This window comes from Ranitomeya imitator, chromosome 2 (genome assembly GCF_032444005.1).
Source record: "Ranitomeya imitator isolate aRanImi1 chromosome 2, aRanImi1.pri, whole genome shotgun sequence".
Taxonomy (NCBI): domain Eukaryota; kingdom Metazoa; phylum Chordata; class Amphibia; order Anura; family Dendrobatidae; genus Ranitomeya; species Ranitomeya imitator.
In genome coordinates this window covers 349,009,009-349,032,040 of record NC_091283.1, presented here as the reverse complement: position 1 = coordinate 349,032,040, position 23,032 = coordinate 349,009,009, and the positions used below count along the sequence as shown (strand labels likewise).

Sequence of the window (23,032 nt, the reverse complement as noted above, 5' to 3'; positions counted from 1 at the left end):
ATGGTCGTTGTTTTTCTCCCGTTTTGATTTTGTGGTTTCGTACCTTCCGGGCTCTAAGAATGTGAAGGCTGATGCCCTGTCAAGGAGTTTTGTGCCGGACTCTCCGGGTGTTCCTGAGCCGGCGGGTATTCTCAAAGAGGGGGTAATTTTGTCTGCCATCTCCCCTGATTTGCGGCGGGTGCTGCAAAAATTTCAGGCTGATAGACCTGACCGTTGCCCAGCGGAGAAACTGTTTGTCCCTGATAGATGGACTAGTAGAGTTATCTCTGAGATTCATTGTTCAGTGTTGGCTGGGCATCCTGGAATCTTTGGTACCAGAGATTTGGTGGCTAGATCCTTTTGGTGGCCGTCTTTGTGACGGGATGGGCGTTCTTTTGTGCAGTCCTGTGGGACTTGTGCTCGGGCTAAGCCCTGCTGTTCTCGTGCCAGTGGGTTGCTTTTGCCCTTGCCGGTCCCAAAGAGGCCCTGGACGCATATTTCTATGGATTTTATTTCGGATCTCCCCGTCTCTCAAAAGATGTCGGTCATTTGGGTGGTTTGTGATCGCTTTTCTAAGATGGTCCATTTGGTACCCTTGTTAAGTTGCCTTCCTCCTCTGATTTGGTGCCATTATTTTTCCAGCATGTGGTTCGTTTACATGGTATCCCGGAGAACATCGTTTCTGACAGAGGTTCCCAGTTTGTTTCGTGGTTTTGGCAATCTTTTTGTGCTAGGATGGGCATTGATTTGTCTTTTTCCTCGGCTTTCCATCCTCAGACAAATGGCCAAACCGAACGAACTAATCAGACTTTGGAAACATATCTGAGATGCTTTGTTTCTGCTGATCAGGATGATTGGGTGTCCTTTTTGCCGTTGGCTGAGTTCGCCCTTAATAATCGGGCCAGCTCGACTACTTTGGTTTCGCCGTTTTTCTGCAATTCTGGTTTCCATCCGCGTTTCTCTTCAGGGCAGGTTGAGTCTTCGGACTGTCCTGGTGTAGATACTGTGGTGGATAGGTTGCAGCAGATTTGGACTCATGTGGTGGACAATTTGACATTGTCCCAGGAGAAGGCTCAACGTTTCGCTAACCACCGGCGCTGTGTGGGTCCCCGACTTCGTGTTGGGGATTTGGTTTGGTTTTCGTCTCGTTATGTTCCTATGAAGGTTTCCTCTCCTAAGTTTAAGCCTCGTTTCATTGGTCCGTATAAGATTTCTGAGGTTATCAATCCTGTGTCATTTCGTTTGGCCCTTCCTGCTTCTTTTGCCATCCATAATGTGTTCCATAGGTCGTTATTGCGGAGATACGTGGCGCCTGTGGTTCCATCCGTTGATCCTCCTGCCCCGGTGTTGGTTGAGGAGGAGTTGGAGTATGTGGTGGAGAAGATTTTGGATTCTCGTATGTCGAGACGGAAACTCCAGTACCTGGTCAAGTGGAAGGGTTATGGTCAGGAAGATAATTCCTGGGTTTTCGCCTCTGATGTTCATGCTGCCGATCTGGTTCGTGCCTTTCATTTGGCTCATCCTGGTCGGCCTGGGGGCTCTGGTGAGGGTTCGGTGACCCCTCCTCAAGGGGGGGGGGGTACTGTTGTGAATTCTGTTGTCGGGCTCCCTCCTGTGGTCATGAATGGTACTTCGGCTGGTTCTATTCATGGAATTCCTCTGGTGGCTGTGGGTGTTTCTGAGTTTCCTTCCACAGGTGACGAGGTTAATTCGTTAGCTGGTTGCTCTATTTAACTCCACTTAGATCTTTGCTCCAGGCCACCTGTCAATGTTCCAGTATTGGTCTTGTTCTCTCCTGGATCGTTCTTGTGACCTGTCTTCCCAGTAGAAGCTAAGTGTCTACTTGTTTTTCTCTGGTTTGCTATTTTTCTGTCCAGCTTGCTATTTTCTTTTGTTGTCTTGCATGCTGGAAGCTCTGGGACACAGAGGGAGCGCCTCCGCACCGTGAGTCGGTGCGGAGGGTCTTTTTGCGCCCTCTGCGTGGTCTTTTTGTAGGTTTTTGTGCTGACCGCAAAGCTACCCTTCCTATCCTCGGTCTGTTCAGTAAGTCGGGCCTCACTTTGCTAAATCTATTTCATCTCTGTGTTTGTATTTTCATCTTTACTCACAGTCATTATATGTGGGGGGCTGCCTTTTCCTTTGGGGAGTTTCTCTGAGGCAAGGTAGGCTTTATTTTTCTATCTTCAGGGCTAGCTAGTTTCTTAGGCTGTGCCGAGTTGCATAGGGAGCGTTCGGAGCAATCCACGGCTATTTCTAGTGTGTGTGATAGGATTAGGGATTGCGGTCAGCAGAGTTTCCACGTCCCAGAGCTCGTCCTTTATTATCAGTAACTACCAGGTCATTCCGTGTGCTCTTAACCACCAGGTCCATTATTGTCCTGACCACCAGGTCATAACAGACTCCCACCTTATCCCAGTTGGTGTCCTCAGATCATGATTGTGTGGTCCTGATGTTTGCCGTGGCAATTCACGACCAAAATAGCGGCCTTAGAGTCTGATGGCTGTTGTAACCAGTTCAGAAGTAAGCGGCATTTAGGTGGTAAAAATACACATTTTCATTCCCGTCATACCACTTTGCATTAATTCCTGTAAAGCATCTGAAGGGATAATAAACAACCTGACAGCAGTTTTCAATATGTCAGGGGGGTGCTGTTCTTAACCCCTTTACCCCCAAGGGTGGTTTGCACGTTAATGACCGGGCCAATTTTTACAATTCTGACCACTGTCCCTTTATGAGGTTATAACTCTGGAACGTTTCAATGGATCCTGGTGATTCTGACATTGTTTTCTCTTGACATATTGTACTTCATGATAGTGGTAAAATTTCTTTGATATTACCTGTGTTTATTTGTGAAAAAAAAACAGAAATTTGGCAAAACTTTTGAAAATTTTGCAATTTTCCAATTTTGAATTTTTATGCAATTAAATCACAGAGATATGTCAAACAAAATACTTAATAAGTAACATTTCCCACATGTCTACTTTACATCTGCACAATTTTGGAACCAAAATTTTTTTTTGTTAGGGAGTTATAAGGGTTAAAAGTTGACCAGCAATTTCTCATTTTTACAACACCATTTTTTTTTAGGGACCACATCTCATTTGAAGTCATTTTGAGGGGTCTTTATGATAGAAAATACCCAAGTGTGACACCATTTTAAAAACTGCACCCCTCAAGGTGCTCAAAACCATATTCAAGAAGTTTATTAACCCTTCTGGTGCTTCACAGGAATTTTTGGAATGTTTAAATAAAAATGAACATTTAACTTTTTTTCACAAAAAATTTACTTCAGCTCCAATTTGTTTTATTTTACCAGGTAACAGGAGAAAATGGACCCCAAAAGTTGTTGTACAATTTGTCCTGAGTACGCTAATACCCCATATGTGGGGGTAAACCACTGTTTGGGCGCATGGGAGAGCTCGGAAGGGAAGGAGCGCCGTTTGACTTTTCAATGCAAAATTGACAGGAATTGAGATGGGACGCCATGTTGCGTTTGGAGAGCCACCGATGTGCCTAAACAATGAAACCCCCCACAATTGACACCATTTTGGAAAGCAGACCCCCCCTAAGGAACTTATCTAGATGTGTGGTGAGCGCTTTGACCCACCAAGGGCTTCACAGAAGTTTATAATGCAGAGCCATAAAAATAAAAAATCATATTTTTTCACAAAAATGATCTTTTAGCCCCCAGTTTTGTATTTTCCCGAGGGTAACAGGAGAAATTGGACCCCAAAAGTTGTTGTCCTATTTGTCCTGAGTACGCTCCATATGTTGGAGTAAACCCCTGTTTGGGCACACGGGAGAGCTCGGAAGGGAAGGGGCACTGTTTTACTTTTTCAACGCAGAATTGGCTGGAATTGAGATCGGACGCCATGTCGCGTTTGGAGAGCCCCTGATGTACCTAAACAGTGGAAACCCCCCAATTATAACTGAAACCCTAATCCAAACACACCCCTAACCCTAATCCCAAGAGTAACCCTAACCACACCTCTAACCCTGACACACCCCTAAACCTAATCCCAACCATAAATGTAATCTAAACCCTAACCATAACTTTAGCCCTAACCCTAACTTTAGCCCCAACCCTAACTGTAGCCTTAACCCTAGCCCCAACTTTAACCCTAGCCCTAACCGGAAAATGGAAATAAATACATTTTTTTAATTTTTCCCTAACTAGGGGAGTGATGAAGGGGGGTTTGATTTACTTTTATTGCGGGTTTTTTTAGCAGATTTTTATGATTGGCAGCAGTCACACACTGAAAGACGCTTTTTATTGCAAAAAATATTTTTTGCATTACCATATTTTGAGAGCTATAATTTTTCCATATTTTGGTCCACAGAGTCATGTGAAGTCTTGTTTTTTGCGGGACGAGTTGACGTTTTTATTGGTAACATTTTTGGGCACGTGACAGTTTTTGATCGCTTTTTATTCCGATTTTTGTGAGACAATGTTCAAAAACCAGCTATTCATGAACTTCTTTTGAAGGAGGCGTTTATACCGTTCCGCGTTTGGTAAAATTGATAAAGCAGTTTTATTCTTCAGGTCAGTACGATTACAGCGATACCTCATGTATATCATTTTTTGATGTTTTGGCGCTTTTATACGATAAAAACTATTTTATAGAAAAAATAATTATTTTTGCATCGCTTTATTCTCAGGAATAAAATATTTTTTTGCTGATGATGCTGTAGGGCGGCTCGTTTTTTGAGGGACAAGATGACGTTTTCAGCGGTACCATGGTTATTTATATCCGTCTTTTTGATCGCGTGTTATTCCACTTTTTGTTCGGCGGCATGATAATAAAGCGTTGTTTTTTGCCCCCTTTTTTTTTTCTTTTCTTACGTTGTTTAGTGAAGGGGTTAACTAGTGGGACAGTTTTATAGGTCGGGTCGTTACGGACGCGGCGATACTAAATATTTGTACTGTAAGAAAATTCACAAGTAAGACAAGCAAAGAAATGGGAATAACATAGGAAAAACCATACATTGAAAATACAGAAATAACGTAATGGCAAAAATACTTCTGTCTCTGAAGCTTGATGTGATAGAGCAAAGCTAGGCATGTTTTTGGAATTAGCACATCAAACTCCATACACGAGACATATTACCTTTGCTCATGATTTTTTTGTGTTGACCAGTGAAGCAGAAGTGCACTTGGGTCGAAATGGATCCAGTGTATCTGTATCAGATTAAGCATATCTGGCCACTAATAGGTATGAATGAATTTCAGTCGCCCGCCAGGGTCGTGGGGTACTCGGTACCAGGTCCAGTACTAAAAGGGATGTGTCACGGCGGCGACCCGGTCCGTGGCCCTGGGCGCCCATATATAAGGGATATTGATTAAAGTTTGTGTTCGTGACGCCACCTGTGGTATTTGGTCAGTAGGGATCGACGCTGCTTAACCCCTTTCTACCATTAGGCCGGGTTCACACTGCGTTACAGCAGCCCGTTCAACACATACGTTAAACGGCTGCTGGAACGCAAGTGCCGACTTTGTCACATCGCTAGCGCAGATAGAGCATCTGCTAGCTCTATCTGCGCTAGCAGTGACTGACCCGGAAACGCTGCAGCCCGCGTCTCAGGGTCCGTCACTCAATGACGGCACATGGCTAGCGTATGCCTATTGTGTGCGTGCGCTAGCGATGCGTCCGACATTGGAGTCTATGGTGGCGTTAGAGGACTACGTTACACCGCATTATGCAGCGGTGTAACGTAGTCCGTCTAACGGACTGCCATAGCACAATGTGAACCCAGCCTTAGGCCGGCGTCACACAGCGTATGAAAATACGGTCCGTATATTACGGCCGTAATACGCTGAAAAGTCCTGAAAATAGTGGTCCGTAGCTCCTCCATAGGCAGGGTGTGTCACCGTTTTTTGCACATGACATCCTCCGTATGTAATCCGTATGGCAGCCGTAATGCGTGTTTTTATCGCAGGCTTGCAAAACCGACATATGGCTATACAAGGGATCCATGTGTAAAAAACCAAAACCATATATACTGTCTCTCTCTCTCTCTCTCTCTCTCTCTCTCTCTCTCTCTCATATATACATATATATATATATATATATATATATATATATAATGTCAGGGAGACGCATATATGTATATATATTATTACTTCATACAGCGCGAGATAGCAGAAAGCCGGTAATTCAATTGCCGGCTTTTGCTTTCTCCTTCCTAATCCTGACATGATATGAGACCTGGTTTACATACAGTAAACCATCTCATATCACCATTTTTTTTGCATATTCCACACTACTAATGTTAGTAGTGTGTATATGCAAAATTTGGCCGTTCTAGCTAGTAAAATAAGGGGTTAAATGGCGGAAAAAATTGGCGTGGGCTCCTGCACAATTTTCTCCGCCAGAGTAGTAAAGCCAGTGACTGAGGGCAGATATTAATAGCCTGGAGAGGGTCCACGGTTATTGGCCCCCCTGGCTAAAAACATCTGCCCCCAGCCACCCCAGAAAAGGCACATCTGGAAGATGCGCCTATTCTGGCACTTGGCCACTCTCTTCCCATTCCCGTGTAGCGGTGTGATATGGGGTAATGAAGGGTTAATGCCACCTAGAAAGCTCCCTTGCTCGAGATCATATGATGACAACCAGCAGAGGGCGCCTCTTATGATCTCGAGCAAGGGAGCTTTCTAGGAAAGTTCCCACGATCTAGGAACAGCCAGCAGAGGGCGCCTCACCGCAAATGAAGCTAAATATAGGTCATTGACCTATATTTAGCTTCATTCGCCGGGGTATTGCAGACATGAGCAGCCTGCATTAGCGGAGCTCGTGTCTGCAAAATATTTTAACCCCTTCAGATGGATCTACATCGTTGGACCTTACAGATCCTCGGAAGGTATGTATATTGTTGGTTTATTATTGTTTTTTAATTTACAGATCGAGGGTCTTCAGTGACTGGATTGAGAGTAGAATAAATTAATACAACAGCCTTTGTGATTTTTTCAATAAATTATTTTTTAATAATGTGTTTGTGTTTTTTTTTAACCCTTTACTAGTATTGGATTAATAATGGATAGGTGTCATAATTGACGTCTCTCCATTATTAATTTGGCTTAATGTCACCTTACAATAGCAAGGTGACATTAACCCTTCATTACCCCATATCCCACCGCTACACGGGAATGGGAAGAGAGTGGCCAAGTGCCAGAATAGGCGCATCTTCCAGATGTGCCTATTCTGGGGTGGCTGAGGGCACGTGTTTTTAGCCAGGGGGGGGCCAATAACCGTGGACCCTCTCCAGGGCGGAGAAAATTGTGCGGGAGCCCATGCCAATTTTTTCCGCCATTTAACCCCTTATTTTACTAGCTAGAACGGCCAAATTTTGCATATACACACTACTAACATTAGTAGTGTGGAATATGCAAAAAAATGGTGATATGAGATGGTTTACTGTATGTAAACCAGGTCTCATATCATGTCGGGTTTAGGAAGGAGAAAGCAAAAGCCGGTAATTGAATTACCGGCTTTTCTCTCTAACAGCGCTGCGTATTCCTCGCAAGTCACACTGCTGGTCCGTGTGTAATCCGTAATTTTGGGGCTTCCATAGACTTTCATTGACGTTTTATTTGCGCAATACGGTGAGAAACGCAGCATGCTGCGATTTTCTACGGCCGTAGAAAGCCGTATAATACAGATCAGTTTAATACGGCAGATAGGAGCTGGGGCATAGAGAATAATTGTGCCGTATTTTTTGCGAGTTTTACGGACGTAGTTTCTGCGCTCTTACGTCCGTAAAACTCGCAAGTGTGACGCCAGCCTTAGACATACTATTCCATCCATGTGGGGTGGGCCCTACTTCCCAAGGACGGAATAGTACATCTAGAGCGATCAGCCGTGCTCACGGGGGGAGCGCGGCCGATTGCGGTCGGGTGTCAGCTGACTATCGCAGCTGACATCTGGCACTATGTGCCAGGAGCGGTCACGGACCGCCCCCGGCACATTAACCCCCGGCATACTGCGATCAAACATGATCGCAGTGTTCCGGCGGTATAGGGAAGCATCCCTGAGACCCTCGGAGCAACGCGATGTGATCGCGTTGCTGCGTGGGTCTCTTACCACCTCCTCCCGAATCCAAAATGGCCGCAGGGCTGCATCCGAGTCCTGCAGGGAGGTGGCTTCACAGCGCCTGCTCAGAGCAGGCGCCGGGAAGCCTCCCTGCTGTGCACGTCAGATCGCTGATCTGACACAGTGCATAGCAAAGTGTCAGATCAGCGATCTGTCACTTTACTGTGATGTCCCCCCTGGGGCAAAGTAAAAAAAAAAAAAAAAAAAATGTGTGAAAAAAAAATTCCTAAATAATAAAAAATAAATAAATATTGTTCCAATAAATACATTCTTTTATCTAAATAATAAAAAAAAAGTAAAAGTACACATATTTAGTATTGCCGCGTCCGTAATGACCCGACCTATAAAACTGTCCCACTAGTTAACCCCTTCAGTGAACACCGTAAAGAAAAAAAAAACAAGGCTAAAAACAACGCTTTATTATCATGCAGCCGAACAAAAAGTGGAATAACACGCGATCAAAAAGATGGATATAAATAACCATGGTACCGCTGAAAACATCATCTTGTCCCGTAAAAAGTGAGCCACCATACAGCATCATCAGCGAAAAAATAAAAAAGTTATAGTCCTCAGAATAAAGCGATGCAAAAATAAATATTTTTTTCTATAAAATAGTTTTTATCGTATGAAAGCGCCAAAACATAAACAAATGATATAAATGAGGTATCGCTGTAATTGTACTGACCCGAAGAATAAAACTGCTTTATCCATTTTACCAAACGCGGAACGGTATAAACGCCCAACCCCCCCCCCCCTCCCCAAAAGAAATTCATGAGTAACTAGTTTTTGGTCATTCTGCCTCACAAAAATCGGAATAAATAGCAATCAAAAAATGTCACGTGCCCGAAAATGTTACCAATAAAAACGTCAACTCGTCCCGCAAAAAACAAGACCTCATATGACTCTGTGGACCAAAATATGGAAAAATTATACCTCTCAAAATGTGGTAACACAAAAAATATTTTTTGCAATAAAAAGCGTCTTTTAGTGTGTGACAGCTGCCAATCATAAAAATCCGCTAAAAAACCCACTATAAATAGTAAATCAACCCCCCCCCCCCCCTTCATCACCCCCTTAGGGAAAAATGTAAAAAAATTATTTCCATTTTCACATTAGGGTTAGGGCTACAGTTAGGGTTGGGGCTAAAGTTAGGGTTGGGGCTAAATTAGGGTTTGAATTACATTTACGGTTGGGAATAGGGTTGGGATTAGGGTTAGGGGTGTGTCAGGGCTAGGGGTGTGGTTAGGGTTACCATTGAGATTAGGGTTAGGGGTGTGTTTGGATTAGGGTTTCAGTTAGAATTGGGGGGTTTCCACTGTTTTTAGGCACATCAGGGGCTCTCCAAACGCGACATGGCGTCCGATCTCAATTCCAGCCAATTCTGCGTTGAAAAAGTAAAACAGTGCTCCTTCCCTTCCGAGCTCTCCCGTGCGCCCAAACAGGGGTTTATCCCAACATATGGGGTATCTGCGTACTCAGGACACATTGGACAACAACTTTTGGGGTCTAATTTCTCCTGTTACCCTTGGGAAAATACAAAACGGGGCTAAAAAAGAATTTTCGTGGAAAAAAAGAGATTTTTTATTTTCACGGCTCTGCGTTATAAACTGTAGTGAAACACTTGGGGGTTCAAAGTTCTCACAACACATCTAGATAAGTTCCTTGGGGGGTCTAGTTTCCAATATGGGGTCACTTGAGGGGGGCTTCTACGGTTTAGTTACATCAGGGGCTCTGCAAATGCAACGTGACGCCTGCAGACCAATCCATCTAAGTCTGCATTCCAAATGGTGCTCCTTCCCTTCCGAGCTCTGCCATGCGCCCAAACGGTGGTTCCCCCCACATATTGGGTATCAGCGTACTCAGGACAAATTGCAAAACAACTTTTGGGGTTCAATTTCAACTGTTACCCTTGGAAAAATACAAAACTGGGGGCTAAAAAATAATTTTTGTGGAAATAAAAAGATTTTATTTTCACGGCGCTGCGTTATAAACGATAGTGAAACACTTGGGGGTTCAAAGTTCTCACAACACATCTAGATAAGTTCCTTTGGGGTCTAGTTTCCAATATGGTGTCACTTGTGGGGAGTTTCAATGTTTAGGCACGTATGTGGCTCTCCAAACGCAACATGGCGTCCCATCTCAATTCCAGTCAATTTTGCACTGAAAAGTCAAAGCGCTCCTCTCCTTCCGAGCTCTGCCATGCGCCCAAACAGTGGTTTACCCCCAGATATGGGGTATCAGAATACTCAGGACAAATTGTGCAACAACTTTTGGGGTCCAATTTCTCCTGTTACCCTTGGAAAAATAAAAAGTTGGGGGCAAAAAGATCATTTTTGTGAAAAGATATGATTTTTTTTTTTACGGCTCTGCATTATAAACTTCTGTGAATCACTTAATGGGTCAAAGTGCTCACCACACATCTAGATAAGTTGTTTAGGGGATCTACTTTCCAAAATGGTGTCACTTGTGGGGGGTTTCAATGTTTAGGCACATCAGTGGCTCTCTAAACGCAACATGGCGTACCTTCTCAATTCCAGTCAATTTTGCATTGAAAAGTCAAATGGCGCTCCTTCCCTTCCGAGCTCTGCCATGCACCCAAATAGTGGTTTACCCCCACATATGGGGTATCGGCGTACTCAGGACAAATTGTACAACAAATTTAGGGGTCCATTTTCTCCTGTTACCCTTGGTAAAATGAAACAAATTGGAGCTGAGGTAAATTTTTTGTGAAAAAAAGTTAAATGTTCATTTTTATTTAAACATTCCAAAAATTCCTGTGAAACACCTGAAGGGTTAATAAACTTCTTGAATGTGGTTTTGAGCACCTTGAGGGGTGCAGTTTTTAGAATGGTGTCACACATGGTTATTTTCTATCATAAAGACCCCTCAAAATGACTTCAAATGAGATGTGGTCCGTAAAAAAAAAATGGTGTTGTAAAAATGAGAAATTGCTGGTCAACTTTTAACCCTTATAACTCCCTAACAAAAAAAAATTTGGTTCCAAAAGTGTGTTGATGTAAAGTAGACATGTGGGAAATGTTACTTATAAAGTATTTTGTGTGACATATCTCTATGATTTTAATTGCATAAAAATTCAAAGTTGGAAAATTGCAAAATTTTCGCCAAATTTCCGTATTTTTCACAAATAAACACAGGTACTATCAAAGAAAGTTTATCACTATCATGAAGAACAATATGTCACGAGAAAACAATGTCAGAATCACCGAGATCCGTTGAAGCGTTCCAGAGTTATAACCTCATAAAGGGACAGTGGTCAGAATTGTAAAAATTGGCCCTGTCATTAACGTGCAAACCACCCTTGGGGGTAAAGGGGTCCTCTGGGGGAGATAGTATGGCAGCTACATGGAATAATTTCCTACAGGTGAAGTAGGTCCCCAGGGCTCCCGGTGTATAGGTGAAGATGGTGAATGGCGCGATTAAGAACGAGGACACAGGTTTGCAATGTCTTTACCTGGTTTACTGTAGCTTCAGGCAAAAGCAGTCCAGGGCACCAGATCACAAGACAGGCAAGGTCCGACCGGCTTGGAAGTGAATCCAGAGTCCCTTTCACCAGATGGAGATAAAAGCCTTCCTCAAAGCGCTATGGTTTTGTAGTCCCTTACTACCTATGGCTTCTGATAAGGTCCTCACAATTCTTCTCTGTCCTCCATATAGGTAAGGACATAACCCATATGACAGGTGAAGCAGGTTTTTTTATAGGGTCTCTATCACGATCCGGGCCCTATAAGTATCACTGTGTCTCCTGGGTGTAAAGGCGGGCAGGTAACTTGAAGTTCAGCTGTCCTGCCGGTTTCTGCTATGCCACTTAGAGTTCAGCAGGCCACGGTCTTCTGGCTACCTGAATCTGTGCCAGCCAGTGAGGTAGCTAATTCACTGCTCCACTCCGCTGGTATCATTCTCTTGTTCCCTTCTGCACACTTTCCACAAGCTGTTCGTTCTTCCTAAGTTCTTTTTTCTCCAGAAGCTGTAGTACTTCAGACTACGTGGCCCCTTCAGACAATCTACGTCTGCCCTCTTCCCTGTCCTCTGTCAGAATGCTCTCTTAACTTCCTCTCCAGACAGAATATATAAGGGAAGTTCACCCTGAATCCGGATTCAGAGCTCCCCCTTCTGGCCTGGAGTGTGAACATGTTGTATGTGAGATTTACCTGGTGAAAGATATCCTACATCGCCTCCAAGCGTGACATCACTCTCCCCAAGGGGAAAGCAATGCCGCTGTGACAACCAGAACACCCTTTTATGGGAGGAATTAATTTCTTAAAAGTTACTATACATATTTAAATCAATATATGAACTTTTCAGAAATTGAACACCATACTATTACAGACTGACATGCTATTACCCTCTAAGGGTATACTATCTTTAGGAGCAAAGTGCAGAACCTTCCTATAAATGGCAATTACCCTGTCAGGTATACTATATCTTAATTCAAAAGTGCAACACTTTAACTGGTCAAAAGTGCAAAGTCAGATCTATGAAACTCTCTAGTATATCAGATTCAATTCTCTCTAACTCTCTAACGTTTCTCAGTACTGAGGTAGTGCAATTGTATCATTCAAATTAATATTCAAGTCTATCAATAACATTTTTGAACAGCAGCAACAATGCAAGGGACCCGTTATCAACCCCCAACGTAGGTTTGGGCGGGCTAGAAGGCGAGTATCCAGACCCGGTGTTCTGCCACGCCAAAGGGTTTTCTTCACGTCTCTGTAAACAACTTCAAACTTTTAAGTTAACATAAGAAATAGTCCCTTTAAAAGCTTTATGTAAAACCAGTACAAAGCATCTAAGTAGGTGCCAACTATTTACACGAAAGTTTGTTTACCATTCACTGTCCATGGCCTCAATGTCGTTAAACAAATGATCCCTTTAAACGGAAATTTGGTCAGGTCAAACGAACTTTCAAACTTCAACAATTATAACAGTCATATTTAAACTTGCAAGCAAAACTGTTTATCTCCTTTGCCAGGGTAGCTCTGGACGGTTGCTACTTCCTGACCACGAAAACTCTAGATCATAATGTTCCACTGGGACGGCCTACCAGGGCCTGCTGGCTGGTTCCACCAATGGTGTCTGGGTGGATTTTTGGCATTTGTTAGTTGGCCTGGCCTGCTGCTGTAGGGACTGAGGTCGGTACACATCTTTTGCAGTCCAGGGTGTACCACCCCTTTTTGCCGACGTGGTGTGTATAAGTCACTCGGTCATGGGATAATTTCTGTGCCGTTTTTCCAAGCTCCGCCCACGACAGCACGCCTTAATCCTCCTGCATGCCACATGGTGATCTAATAGCGGTGGTTTTGGCGGTATTTTACAGTTTGCAAGTCACACAGTTAATCAGTCTCTTAGGCGCACATGACCCAATTCTCAGGGTCGGTCCATCCTGTTCATGATGCCAGGGCCGTGGGGTACTCGAAACCGGGTCCAGTACTTAAGGGGATGTGTCACGGCGGCTACCTGGTCCGTTGCCCTGGGCGCCCATGTAAAAGGGATATTGATTAAATTTTGTGTTGCCACCTGTGGTATTCGGTCAGTAGGGACCGACGCTGCTTAAAGGGGTCCTCTGGGGGAGATGGTAAGGCAGCTAGATGGAATAACTTCCCACAGGTGAAGTAGGTCCCCTGGGCTCCCGGTGTATAGGTGAAGATGGTGAATGGTGCGATTAAGAACCAGGACACAGGTTTGCAATTTCTTTACCTGGTTTACTGTAGCTTCAGGCAACCGCAGACCAGGCCACCAGATCACAGGATAGGCAGGGTCCGGCCGGCTTAGAAGCGAATCCAGAGTCCCTTTCACCAGATGGAGATAAAAGCCTTCCTCAAAGCGAGGTTGTTTTGTAGTCCCTTACTACCTATGGCTTCTGATAAGGTCCTCACAATTCTTCTCTGTCCCCTATATAGGTTAGAACTAGTGATGAGCGAATATACTCGTTACTCGAGATTTCTCGGGCATGCTCGGGGGTCCTCCGAGTATTTTTTAGTGCTCTGAGATTTAGTTTTTCTTGCCGCAGCTGAATGATTTACATCTGTTAGCCAGCATAAGTACATGTGGGGATACCCTAGCAACCAGGCAACCCCCACATGTACTTATGCTGGCTAACAGATGTAAATCATTCAGCTGCGGCAAGAAAAACTAAATCTCCGAGCACTAAAAAAATACTCGGAGGACCCCCGAGCATGCCCGAGAAATCTCGAGTAACGAGTATATTCGCTCATCACTAGTTAGGACCTAACCCGTATGACAGGTGAAGCAGGCCTTTTTATAGGGTCTCTATCATGATCCGGGCCCTATAAGTATCACTGTGTCTCCTGGGTTTAAAGGCGGACAGGTAACTTGAAGTTCAGCTGTCCTGCCGGTTTCAGCTATGCCACTTAGAGTTCAGCACGGCCACGGTCTTCCGGCTACCGGAATCTACGCCAGCCAGGGAGGTAGCTAATTCACTGCTCCGCTGGTATCACTCTCCTGTGCCTTTTCTCTCCTGCACACTTTCCACAAGCTGTTCATTCTTCCTAAGTTCTCTTTTCTCCAGGAGCTGTAATACCTCAGACTACCTGGCCCCTTCAGACCTTCTGACACTCTACGTCTGTCTGCCCTCTTCCCTGTCCTATGACCGAATGCTCTTTAACTTCCTCTTCAGCCAGAATATATAAGGGAAGTTCACCCTGAATCCAGGTTCAGAGCTCCCCCTTCTGGCCTGGAGTTTGAAAGTGTTGTATGTGAGATTTACCTGGTGAAAGTTATCCTTTATCGCCTCCAAGCGTGACATCACTCTCCCCAAGGGGAAAGCAATGCCACTGTGACGACCAGGACCCTGGGGCGTCACAAATACATACACCATAGATCTCAAGGTGAGTCCCTTGTTCCATCTATTGAAGTAGGCTCATCCCTGGTCCCAACACATACCTCCCCCATCCATATTTGCTTGGTGGTTCATCAGGGGACTTGCATAATGAAGGCACCTAAATAGTTTTGAGAGCTGGGGATGAGTATCTGCCCACGCCAAGGAGATTCTGTGCTGTGTGTTGTGATCTAAGGAACATCAATATCTCTGGAGATGGACTCGTAATTTGTAGCTATAGCAGTATGTTTGGGGTCATTACCCTGCTGGATAGTGAACCTACGCCACAGTCTCAAGTCTTTTGGAGCCTCAAACAGGTTTTCCTCCAGGATTGCCCTGTACTTAGCTCCATCTTCTCATGAACTCTGACCAGCTTCCCTGTTTCTTCTGAAGAACAGCATCTCCACAGCATGATGCTGCCACCACCATGTGTGGCGGTAGGGATGGTGTTTTCAGGATGAAGTGCAGTGTTTAGTTTTTTATTTGTCAAACATAACATTTTGAATTTAGCCCAGAAAGTTCTGCTTTGGTCAATTGCCTCATGCTAGCTGAGTCCCCTACATGGCATTTTGCAAATGGGTTTCTTCTTGACACTTTTTCATAATGTTCAGATTTGTGGAATATACGACTAAAGCTGGGGTGACATGGCTATCGATTCTCCCATGCGAGATAATTTATCCGAAAATGCTAATGTCGCTTGAATCAAACTCTGAGTTTGATCCGGGTGGCACGTTAGTGTGACCTGATTATCTCAAAAGAATCAGAGCACAGGTGCGGAGAAAATACAGAACTTAATTTCTTCTCCATTGTCTAAGTCTGTGGTAATCGGACTGCACTCAGATGACATCCGAGCGCAGTCCAATGTTTCACATGCACCCATAGACTTATATAGGTGAGTGTGATCCGATTGTCAGATGCATTCGCAATTTCTAATACGCTCATGTGAGCCAGCCCTAATAGTTCTATGGACAGATTCTCCCTCATGAGCTGTGGATCTCTGCAGTTCTTCCATCATGACCATAGGCCTCTTAACTGCTTCTCCAATTAGTGCTGTCCTTGCATGGGATGTATGTCAGTTTAGGTTGACGGACATTTCTTGGTAGGTTCGTAGTTGTCATACTCCTTCCAGTTTTGGATGATAGATTGAACAATGCTGCGTGAGATGTTCAGAGCTTGTAAATTTCACGGGGTACAAATTCTTTTTCAAGGCCCCGTATGTAGTTCTGGCTTATATATTGCCAAGTGGATAAAAACTCAAAGGTTCTTTAGGAGGTTTCCCAAGCAATTCCCAGCAATCAGTCTGTAAAAAATGAGTAGCACACAAATGCCATATACTGTATATGCTGCCCAATTTTTTTTTTTTCTCAAATTAATTTATTTGAATGGCTGAGTTTGGTCTGCAAACTGGCCCAGAGTAGAACATGTATTTTTTTTTTAGTGAATAGGGCAGAACTAGGTTGCAGTTTACAGTGCAAGAAAGCTGACGCCGGGGGACGCGACAGACACCGGAATGTAAGTATGTAGTGTTTTTTTTCACATTTACAATGGTAACCAGGGTAAATATCGGGTTACTAAGCGCGGCCCTGCGCTTAGTAACCCGATGTTTACCCTGGTTGCAAGTGAACACATCGCTGGATCGGCGTCACACACGCCGATTCAGCGATGTCAGCGGGTGATCCAGCGACGAAATAAAGTTCTGGCCTTCTAGCTCCGACCAGCGATGTCACAGCAGGATCCTGATCGCTGCTGCGTGTCAAACACAACGATATCGCTATCCAGGACGCTGCAACGTCACGGATCGCTATCGTTATCATTCTAAAGTTGCTCAGTGTGAAGGTACCTTTAGTTTACCTTCAGTTCCCTATCTAGATCATTTATAAAAATGTTGAGCAATACTGGGGCCTGGACAGAGCCTTGTGGTACCCTATTTGAAGCACTTTTCTATTAGGACCATTTATTACCACTCTTTGAGTACGATCACTGAGCCAGTTATGAATCAACCTAACCGTAGCCTTGTCAATCTCATCTTGGTCATTTTTTCAATAAGGATAGTATGAGATACTTTATCAAATACTTACTGAAGTCGAGATGCACTATATCTACCACTTTTCTCTGATCCATACAGTCAGTGATTCCATCCATACTTAGATTGCTATGGGCCTCAGGGTAACTTTTGGACCTGGGTGCCATACATGTCAAAATCTTTTCTGCTGCCAATGATTGGATATAAAGTGTCCAGTAACTGTGTTATTATATGGGATTCTTTATGATGTTACTTATCTGCTCTTCTTCCTATTCAGGTATCAACAATATTGAATCATCTCAGTGGAGATCTTCTATATAAGAGAATTTTCCTGATTGTCTCATCAAAGATGGAAAAGAACAGTGACAAGATGGCGGAGAGGATATTACAACTCACCCTAGAGATCCTCTTCCGGCTTACTGGAGAGGTGAGAGATTCTGATGACGTCACATTACATCATTCTTATCTATGGGAATAACAGATGGACAGAACTGGAGAGGTGAGGACTCTGGAAATGTCTGTAGTGAGTTTTATTAATGTGTGTTTTCATAACTAGGATTACACGGAAATGAGGAAGACCTCTTGTGACCACTGTCGGGCCCCTGTGTCTGAGAAATGGGAAAGACCCCTAAGCCCAATCACCGGAGCTCCATCTGATAGCTTGATAATTGAGAACATCAATGACCAGAAGATCCTAGAACTCACCTACAAGATGATTGAGCTGCTGACTGGAGAGGTGACACTGCTGGGAATGCTGGGACATTATACAGTAACGCTATGAAGGGATTTGGGAATGACTGTGACATTGTATTTGTCAGGTTCCACTAAAGTGTCAGAATGTCGCCATCTATTTTTCCATGGAGGAGTGGGAGTATTTAGAAGGACACAAAGATCAGTACAAGGGCATCATGGAGGTTCCCCAGCCCCTCACATCACCAGGTAATATACAGGACTAAATACACACGGCCTATTATCTGTATGTAAAGAATGAATTCAGTCCCTGTATGTGTTTCATCCAGTTCTATCCAGTAAGAGGACAACACCAGAGAGATGTCCCCATCCTCTTCTTCCACAGGACTGTAATCAAGAAGATCCCAATGTTCCTCAGGATGATCAGGTAGATGGAGGGAAGGTGTCATGAGATCTCCCCAATGATGTGTAGACGGCTGTGAAGATCTTGTGCTCAGTCTTGTTTTATCCACCAGTATTATATAATTTATACTTGTGTAATGAGAACGTTGGAGATGTCAGGATCAGAGCTGATCATAGATGTGACTTCTCCATCTGTCTATGACTTTTACAATATTTGTTTCAGGGTGAAGATCTGACCCATATTAATACTACAGAGACATGTTTGAGGAGTGATAAGCGGTGTAAAGAGGGAATTCTTTTAGATATCAGGGCAGGTGAGTATTAGCCTGTATATTTTACTTATTCACTGATTGGTAGAAATATGTTTTTGATTCTATTAAATGCATACTATTTTTTGAACCGCAAAGTGTGCTCATTGCTGTGCTCCGCCCTCGAGTTTTACAAGTTGCCTGTTGCATCTCTGCGACATCATCTTCCTAGCCCAGGTAGAGATTCACCTTGTCTTAGTGTTGAGACTTCAGAGTTCAGTTATTCAGAATTGAATTCAGTTAGTTTTCAGCTCTGTTGTTATTCCTGCAGCCTCTCAGTCATGACAGATAACCTTCTACTAGCCACCAGGATTATCGCACTGGTTCCATTAAAGGGAACCTGTCACCCCGTTTTTTCAGATTGAGCTATAAATACTGTTAAATAGGGCCTGCACTGTGCGTTACTATAGTGTATGTAGTGTACCCTGATTCCCCATGTATGCTGAGAAATACATTACCAAAGTCGCCGTTTTCGCCTGTCAATCAGGCTGGTCTGGTCAGGTGGGCGTGTTCACAGCGCTCTTTTCTTCCCCAGCTTTCCGTTGGTGGCGTAGTGGTGTGCGCATGTCCAGAGTTCCGACTTCCCTGCGCCCACGTGAAGACACAGCGCGCGATCTGCGCTGTAATCCCTTGCATCGGTGGGGGCGGCCATCTTCCTGGGGCCGCGCGTGCGCAGATGGAGTGCTCTGCTGCACGGGGCTTCAGGAAAATGGCCGCGGGATGCCGCGCGTGCGCATTAGAGATCGCAGCGGCCATTTTCCCAAAGCCGAGTTTGCATCTCGGCTTTGGGAAAATGGCCGCCGCGATCTCTAATGCGTATTTCTCAGCATACATGGGGAATCAGGGTACACTACATACACTATAGTAACGCACAGCGCAGGCCCTATTTAACAGTATTTATAGCTCAATCTGAAAAAACGGGGTAACATAGTAACATAGTAACATAGTTAGTAAGGCCGAAAAAAGACATTTGTCCATCCAGTTCAGCCTATATTCCATTATAATAAATACTCAGATCTACGTCCTTCTACAGAACCTAATAATTGTATGATACAATATTGTTCTGCTCCAGGAAGACATCCAGGCCTCTCTTGAACCCCTCGACTGAGTTCGCCATCACCACCTCCTCAGGCAAGCAATTCCAGATTCTCACTGCCCTAACAGTAAAGAAGGTGTGACAGGTTCCCTTTAAGCATATGAATGGTCATTGTTCATATTATGCATTTATCCTTGCAAAATGCTGGTGGTTCTTCTGCCTTCCTCTGTGCTACTTTGAACTAGCCGTTTCCCTCTCTTCTGGCCTTATGGTCTACCTTGTGCCCTCCAGCCGACTATGCCAATGTTTTGTGTGGCCCACTTTTGCCTGCAAATTCATGAATCTACCTCAGTAAGGGGGTGGAACAATCTGTAGATGTGTGAACATAGATGTACGATATGTTGGATTCTGTTTAAACAATGTAAGGTTTTCCGCACCCATGGAGGACAATCTTGTGTGCGTCAGTGTGACATTTCCATCTGCTGCACTTATTAACCTGTCTGAGACTGGACAAGGCAGTAAGTAGACTAATGGCAAACGGGGCCAAATACTGTTACTGGTCCAATTTTTTTATGTAGAAGTTCATGAGGTTAGATCTCAGGATATCTCCTCAAGAGAGAATACAGTCCAGATATGACTGATCCTGGCTAGTGAGGTGGTGCAGGTTGGCACAGCCGATGATAAAATATCTGGGCCATAAATTATGTTCGCTACTTCAAATCAGAAAAAGTACCTGCCTAGTCAAGTGGCAATGCTCCAAATAGGTATAATCATCATCCAAAAGAGCAAATATGAAGCAACATAGCCATAAAATAAGTCAAATTTTATTAGAACACATATCAATACATAAGACAAAAAAGTTTATAAAAACTGGGGCAGAAAATATGCAAAAAGAAAAAAGAAAAACCACCGTAAGGAAAAATATAATGCAAATACTAAATGTACCGAGGTAATCAATGAAAAAAATATATATATAATGACTTCAATATGTTAAACTGTACGCACCAGACAAATGTCAGACATGGCAATAGCCTATGCCGTGCAAAAGTGAAAACAAAAGAAAGACCGGCATGCTACATAGTCCCATCAGACAGTGTTCACATGTAATACAAAAAATGTAGTAAATCCCTACGGCAAACCAAAATTGGTTAAATAGTACACTGCAGACAGAATATCTAAATATATAATAAGAAAAAAGTTCTTAAGAAAATGGAGCCATCCTCAAAAAATATCAAAAAATGTTTATTAACTGTAAGAACTTAGTATGCGCAGCAAATGAACATAGCGATAAACCTATGCCTATAATGCAACCAGATGGCTAAACCAGTGTATGCAACTAAGCAGAGAATTTGGAGGGATGATGGGATAAAGACCCGTCTAAGTTTAGAGTCACATAGGCTAAACGTGCAGCAGTGCAACCGATGGGAAATAAGCAGCCATAGTAATTACCTAGCGGTGGTAGCAGCAACCCGACGCGCGTTTCGCGTGTAGCTTCGTCCGGGGATGAGTGCATACTAAATGTGCATTGCCAGACGCTTAAATAGTAGAGGACTAATCATGATTGGTTGCAGTAACCTTACGGCGCTTCCGCAGGCGTTCCCGCACGCCGCCGCCGCTGATCGGCGTCATGTGACGCGTGGCCATACCTCCGGCCCGACGCGTCAGGGCGGGGGGCGGGCCAAACGCCAGCAAAGACGCGTCTCTACAGCGACCACAAGAACAGGGAGCCTACGCAAGCGCACACTGCACCAAAGGTAGTAGGAGGCACAGACGCCAACTAGGATGCGTCTCCATGGCAGCCACAGAAATCAAGAGCCCGCATACGCGCATACTGCGCTAATGAAAAAATATGTACGTGCAGGTGCGCCCTCAGGATAAGTAAGGTTCGTAATATCGGAGACTATCCTACAAAGGGGTTCTGAAGGCTTTTACAGGATGAAGGTGCCATCTATAGAGGCCACATAAGGCCATAAAAGAAATTGTAACAGGAAGGACAATAACTAATTTAGTTGAGAGGAAACAGCCTCCAACTAATGGGAAAAGTGTCAAAAGTGCGTGTCTAGAATCTAAAAGGAGCACCTAAAAGATGCTCTCCAATATCAAAGTGCAAAGTGTAGAATAAAATATTAAAGCTTAATAAGAAAAGCTATTATAAATACCACATTAACAAAAATATGCATATACAATAAATACTAGTACATAGAAATAGCTGTGAATATAGTCACAGGTAATATAATTGCAAATATTAGAACATGTGCAGAAAGTGTCCATGGGCTGTTGAGAGATAAAAAACAGGTCCTTCTTGATACGGTCATCCTAGTTTAGAGGTAAAATTCATAGCGGCGTCAGACCTCATGGATAAAAAAATCGTGATTAGACCGGTACTTCACCACATCAATAACTAGAAAGATGAATAAAAAACAAGAGTTAAAAACAAAAAAACCAATACTAAATAAGCAATAAAAGCATACCTAAAAATATAAAAGCACAAAAACATAACAGAAAGTTTTCACAGAAATGGGGCAAAACTGAGAACTTCATTTAAACCTGACGGTTGGATGGAACCCACCCTAAAAATCCACTGGGCCTCTAGTTGCGCTAGTTTCTTCTTCCAGTTACCTCCCCGAGTGTCAACGTAGACTTTATCAATACCAGTGACAGATAGGAGTGTAGCATCACAATTGTGGAATTTTCTAAAATGCCTGGGGATGGGCTTTAAGAGTGCGGGATCATCTATCTTAGGGGCATTTACGATGTCTCGATAATGCTCCCTCGCCCTGGTTTTAAGCGCCCTAGAAGTAAGTCCCACATATATCTTGGGGCACGTGCATGTAGCTATATATACAACCCCAGTAGTGTTACAGGTAATGTGCTGCGTGATGGTGAATATATTGCTACCATCGCATGATTTGAATTTTGTTGCATGCCGCATATTGGGGCAAGCTATGCATTCCCCACATGGGTAGAATCCCCATTTAGGGCCTCTAGATGTGAAGCTTTTCTCTATTTGTGGTCCGCGATAGTAACTATGCACCAGTTGGTCTTTTAGATTCGGGGATCGACGGTATGTGATGGCTGGATTTCGTGGTAGATGCTTAGTAAGGGTACGATCAGTCAATAAAATAGGCCAGTATTTTTTCAAAGCCTCCCTCATTTCAAACCATTTACTGTTGTATGTTGAAATAAAGCGCACCGTCGACTCAGCAGTGGTTTTTTCATTACCATGGGGTTGCAGTAGATCCATACGATTTGCTCCTCTGGCTTTCCTGTAGCCTCTTTTTATGCTTCTTTTTGAATAACCTCGCTCTTCAAATCTGTTTGCAAGCGCACTGGCTTGTTCTTGAAACATAACATCATTAGAGCAGATTCGTCTCGCTCTCAAAAATTGTCCCGTAGGGATACTGTTTATGAGGGGTTTGGGATGAGAAGAAGAGGCATGGAGCAAGCTATTAACTGCAGTTTCCTTCCTGAAAACATCTGTTTCCAGGGTTTTTCCCACTATACCTGAAATTTGAATATCTAAAAAATCAATAGTAGTTTGACTATATTTCACAGTTAGCCTGATATTCAAATTGTTGTCATTTAAAATTTTAACAAATTCAAGGAGGTCCTGCTCTGAACCCTGCCAGATGAACAAAATGTCATCTATGT

At 43.7% G+C, this 23,032-nt stretch overlaps 1 protein-coding gene across 1 annotated transcript in view; it reads left to right on the top strand.

Annotated features, from left to right (window-relative positions):
* LOC138666539 (uncharacterized) overlaps nt 1–23,032 on the top strand; it is a 195,945-nt gene that overhangs the window by 10,514 nt on the left and 162,399 nt on the right. Inside the window, 5 exon segments of the mRNA XM_069754751.1 lie at nt 17,223–17,372; nt 17,502–17,681; nt 17,764–17,884; nt 17,965–18,062; nt 18,261–18,351. Of these exon segments, the coding sequence (XP_069610852.1) occupies nt 17,223–17,372; nt 17,502–17,681; nt 17,764–17,884; nt 17,965–18,062; nt 18,261–18,351 (640 nt within the window).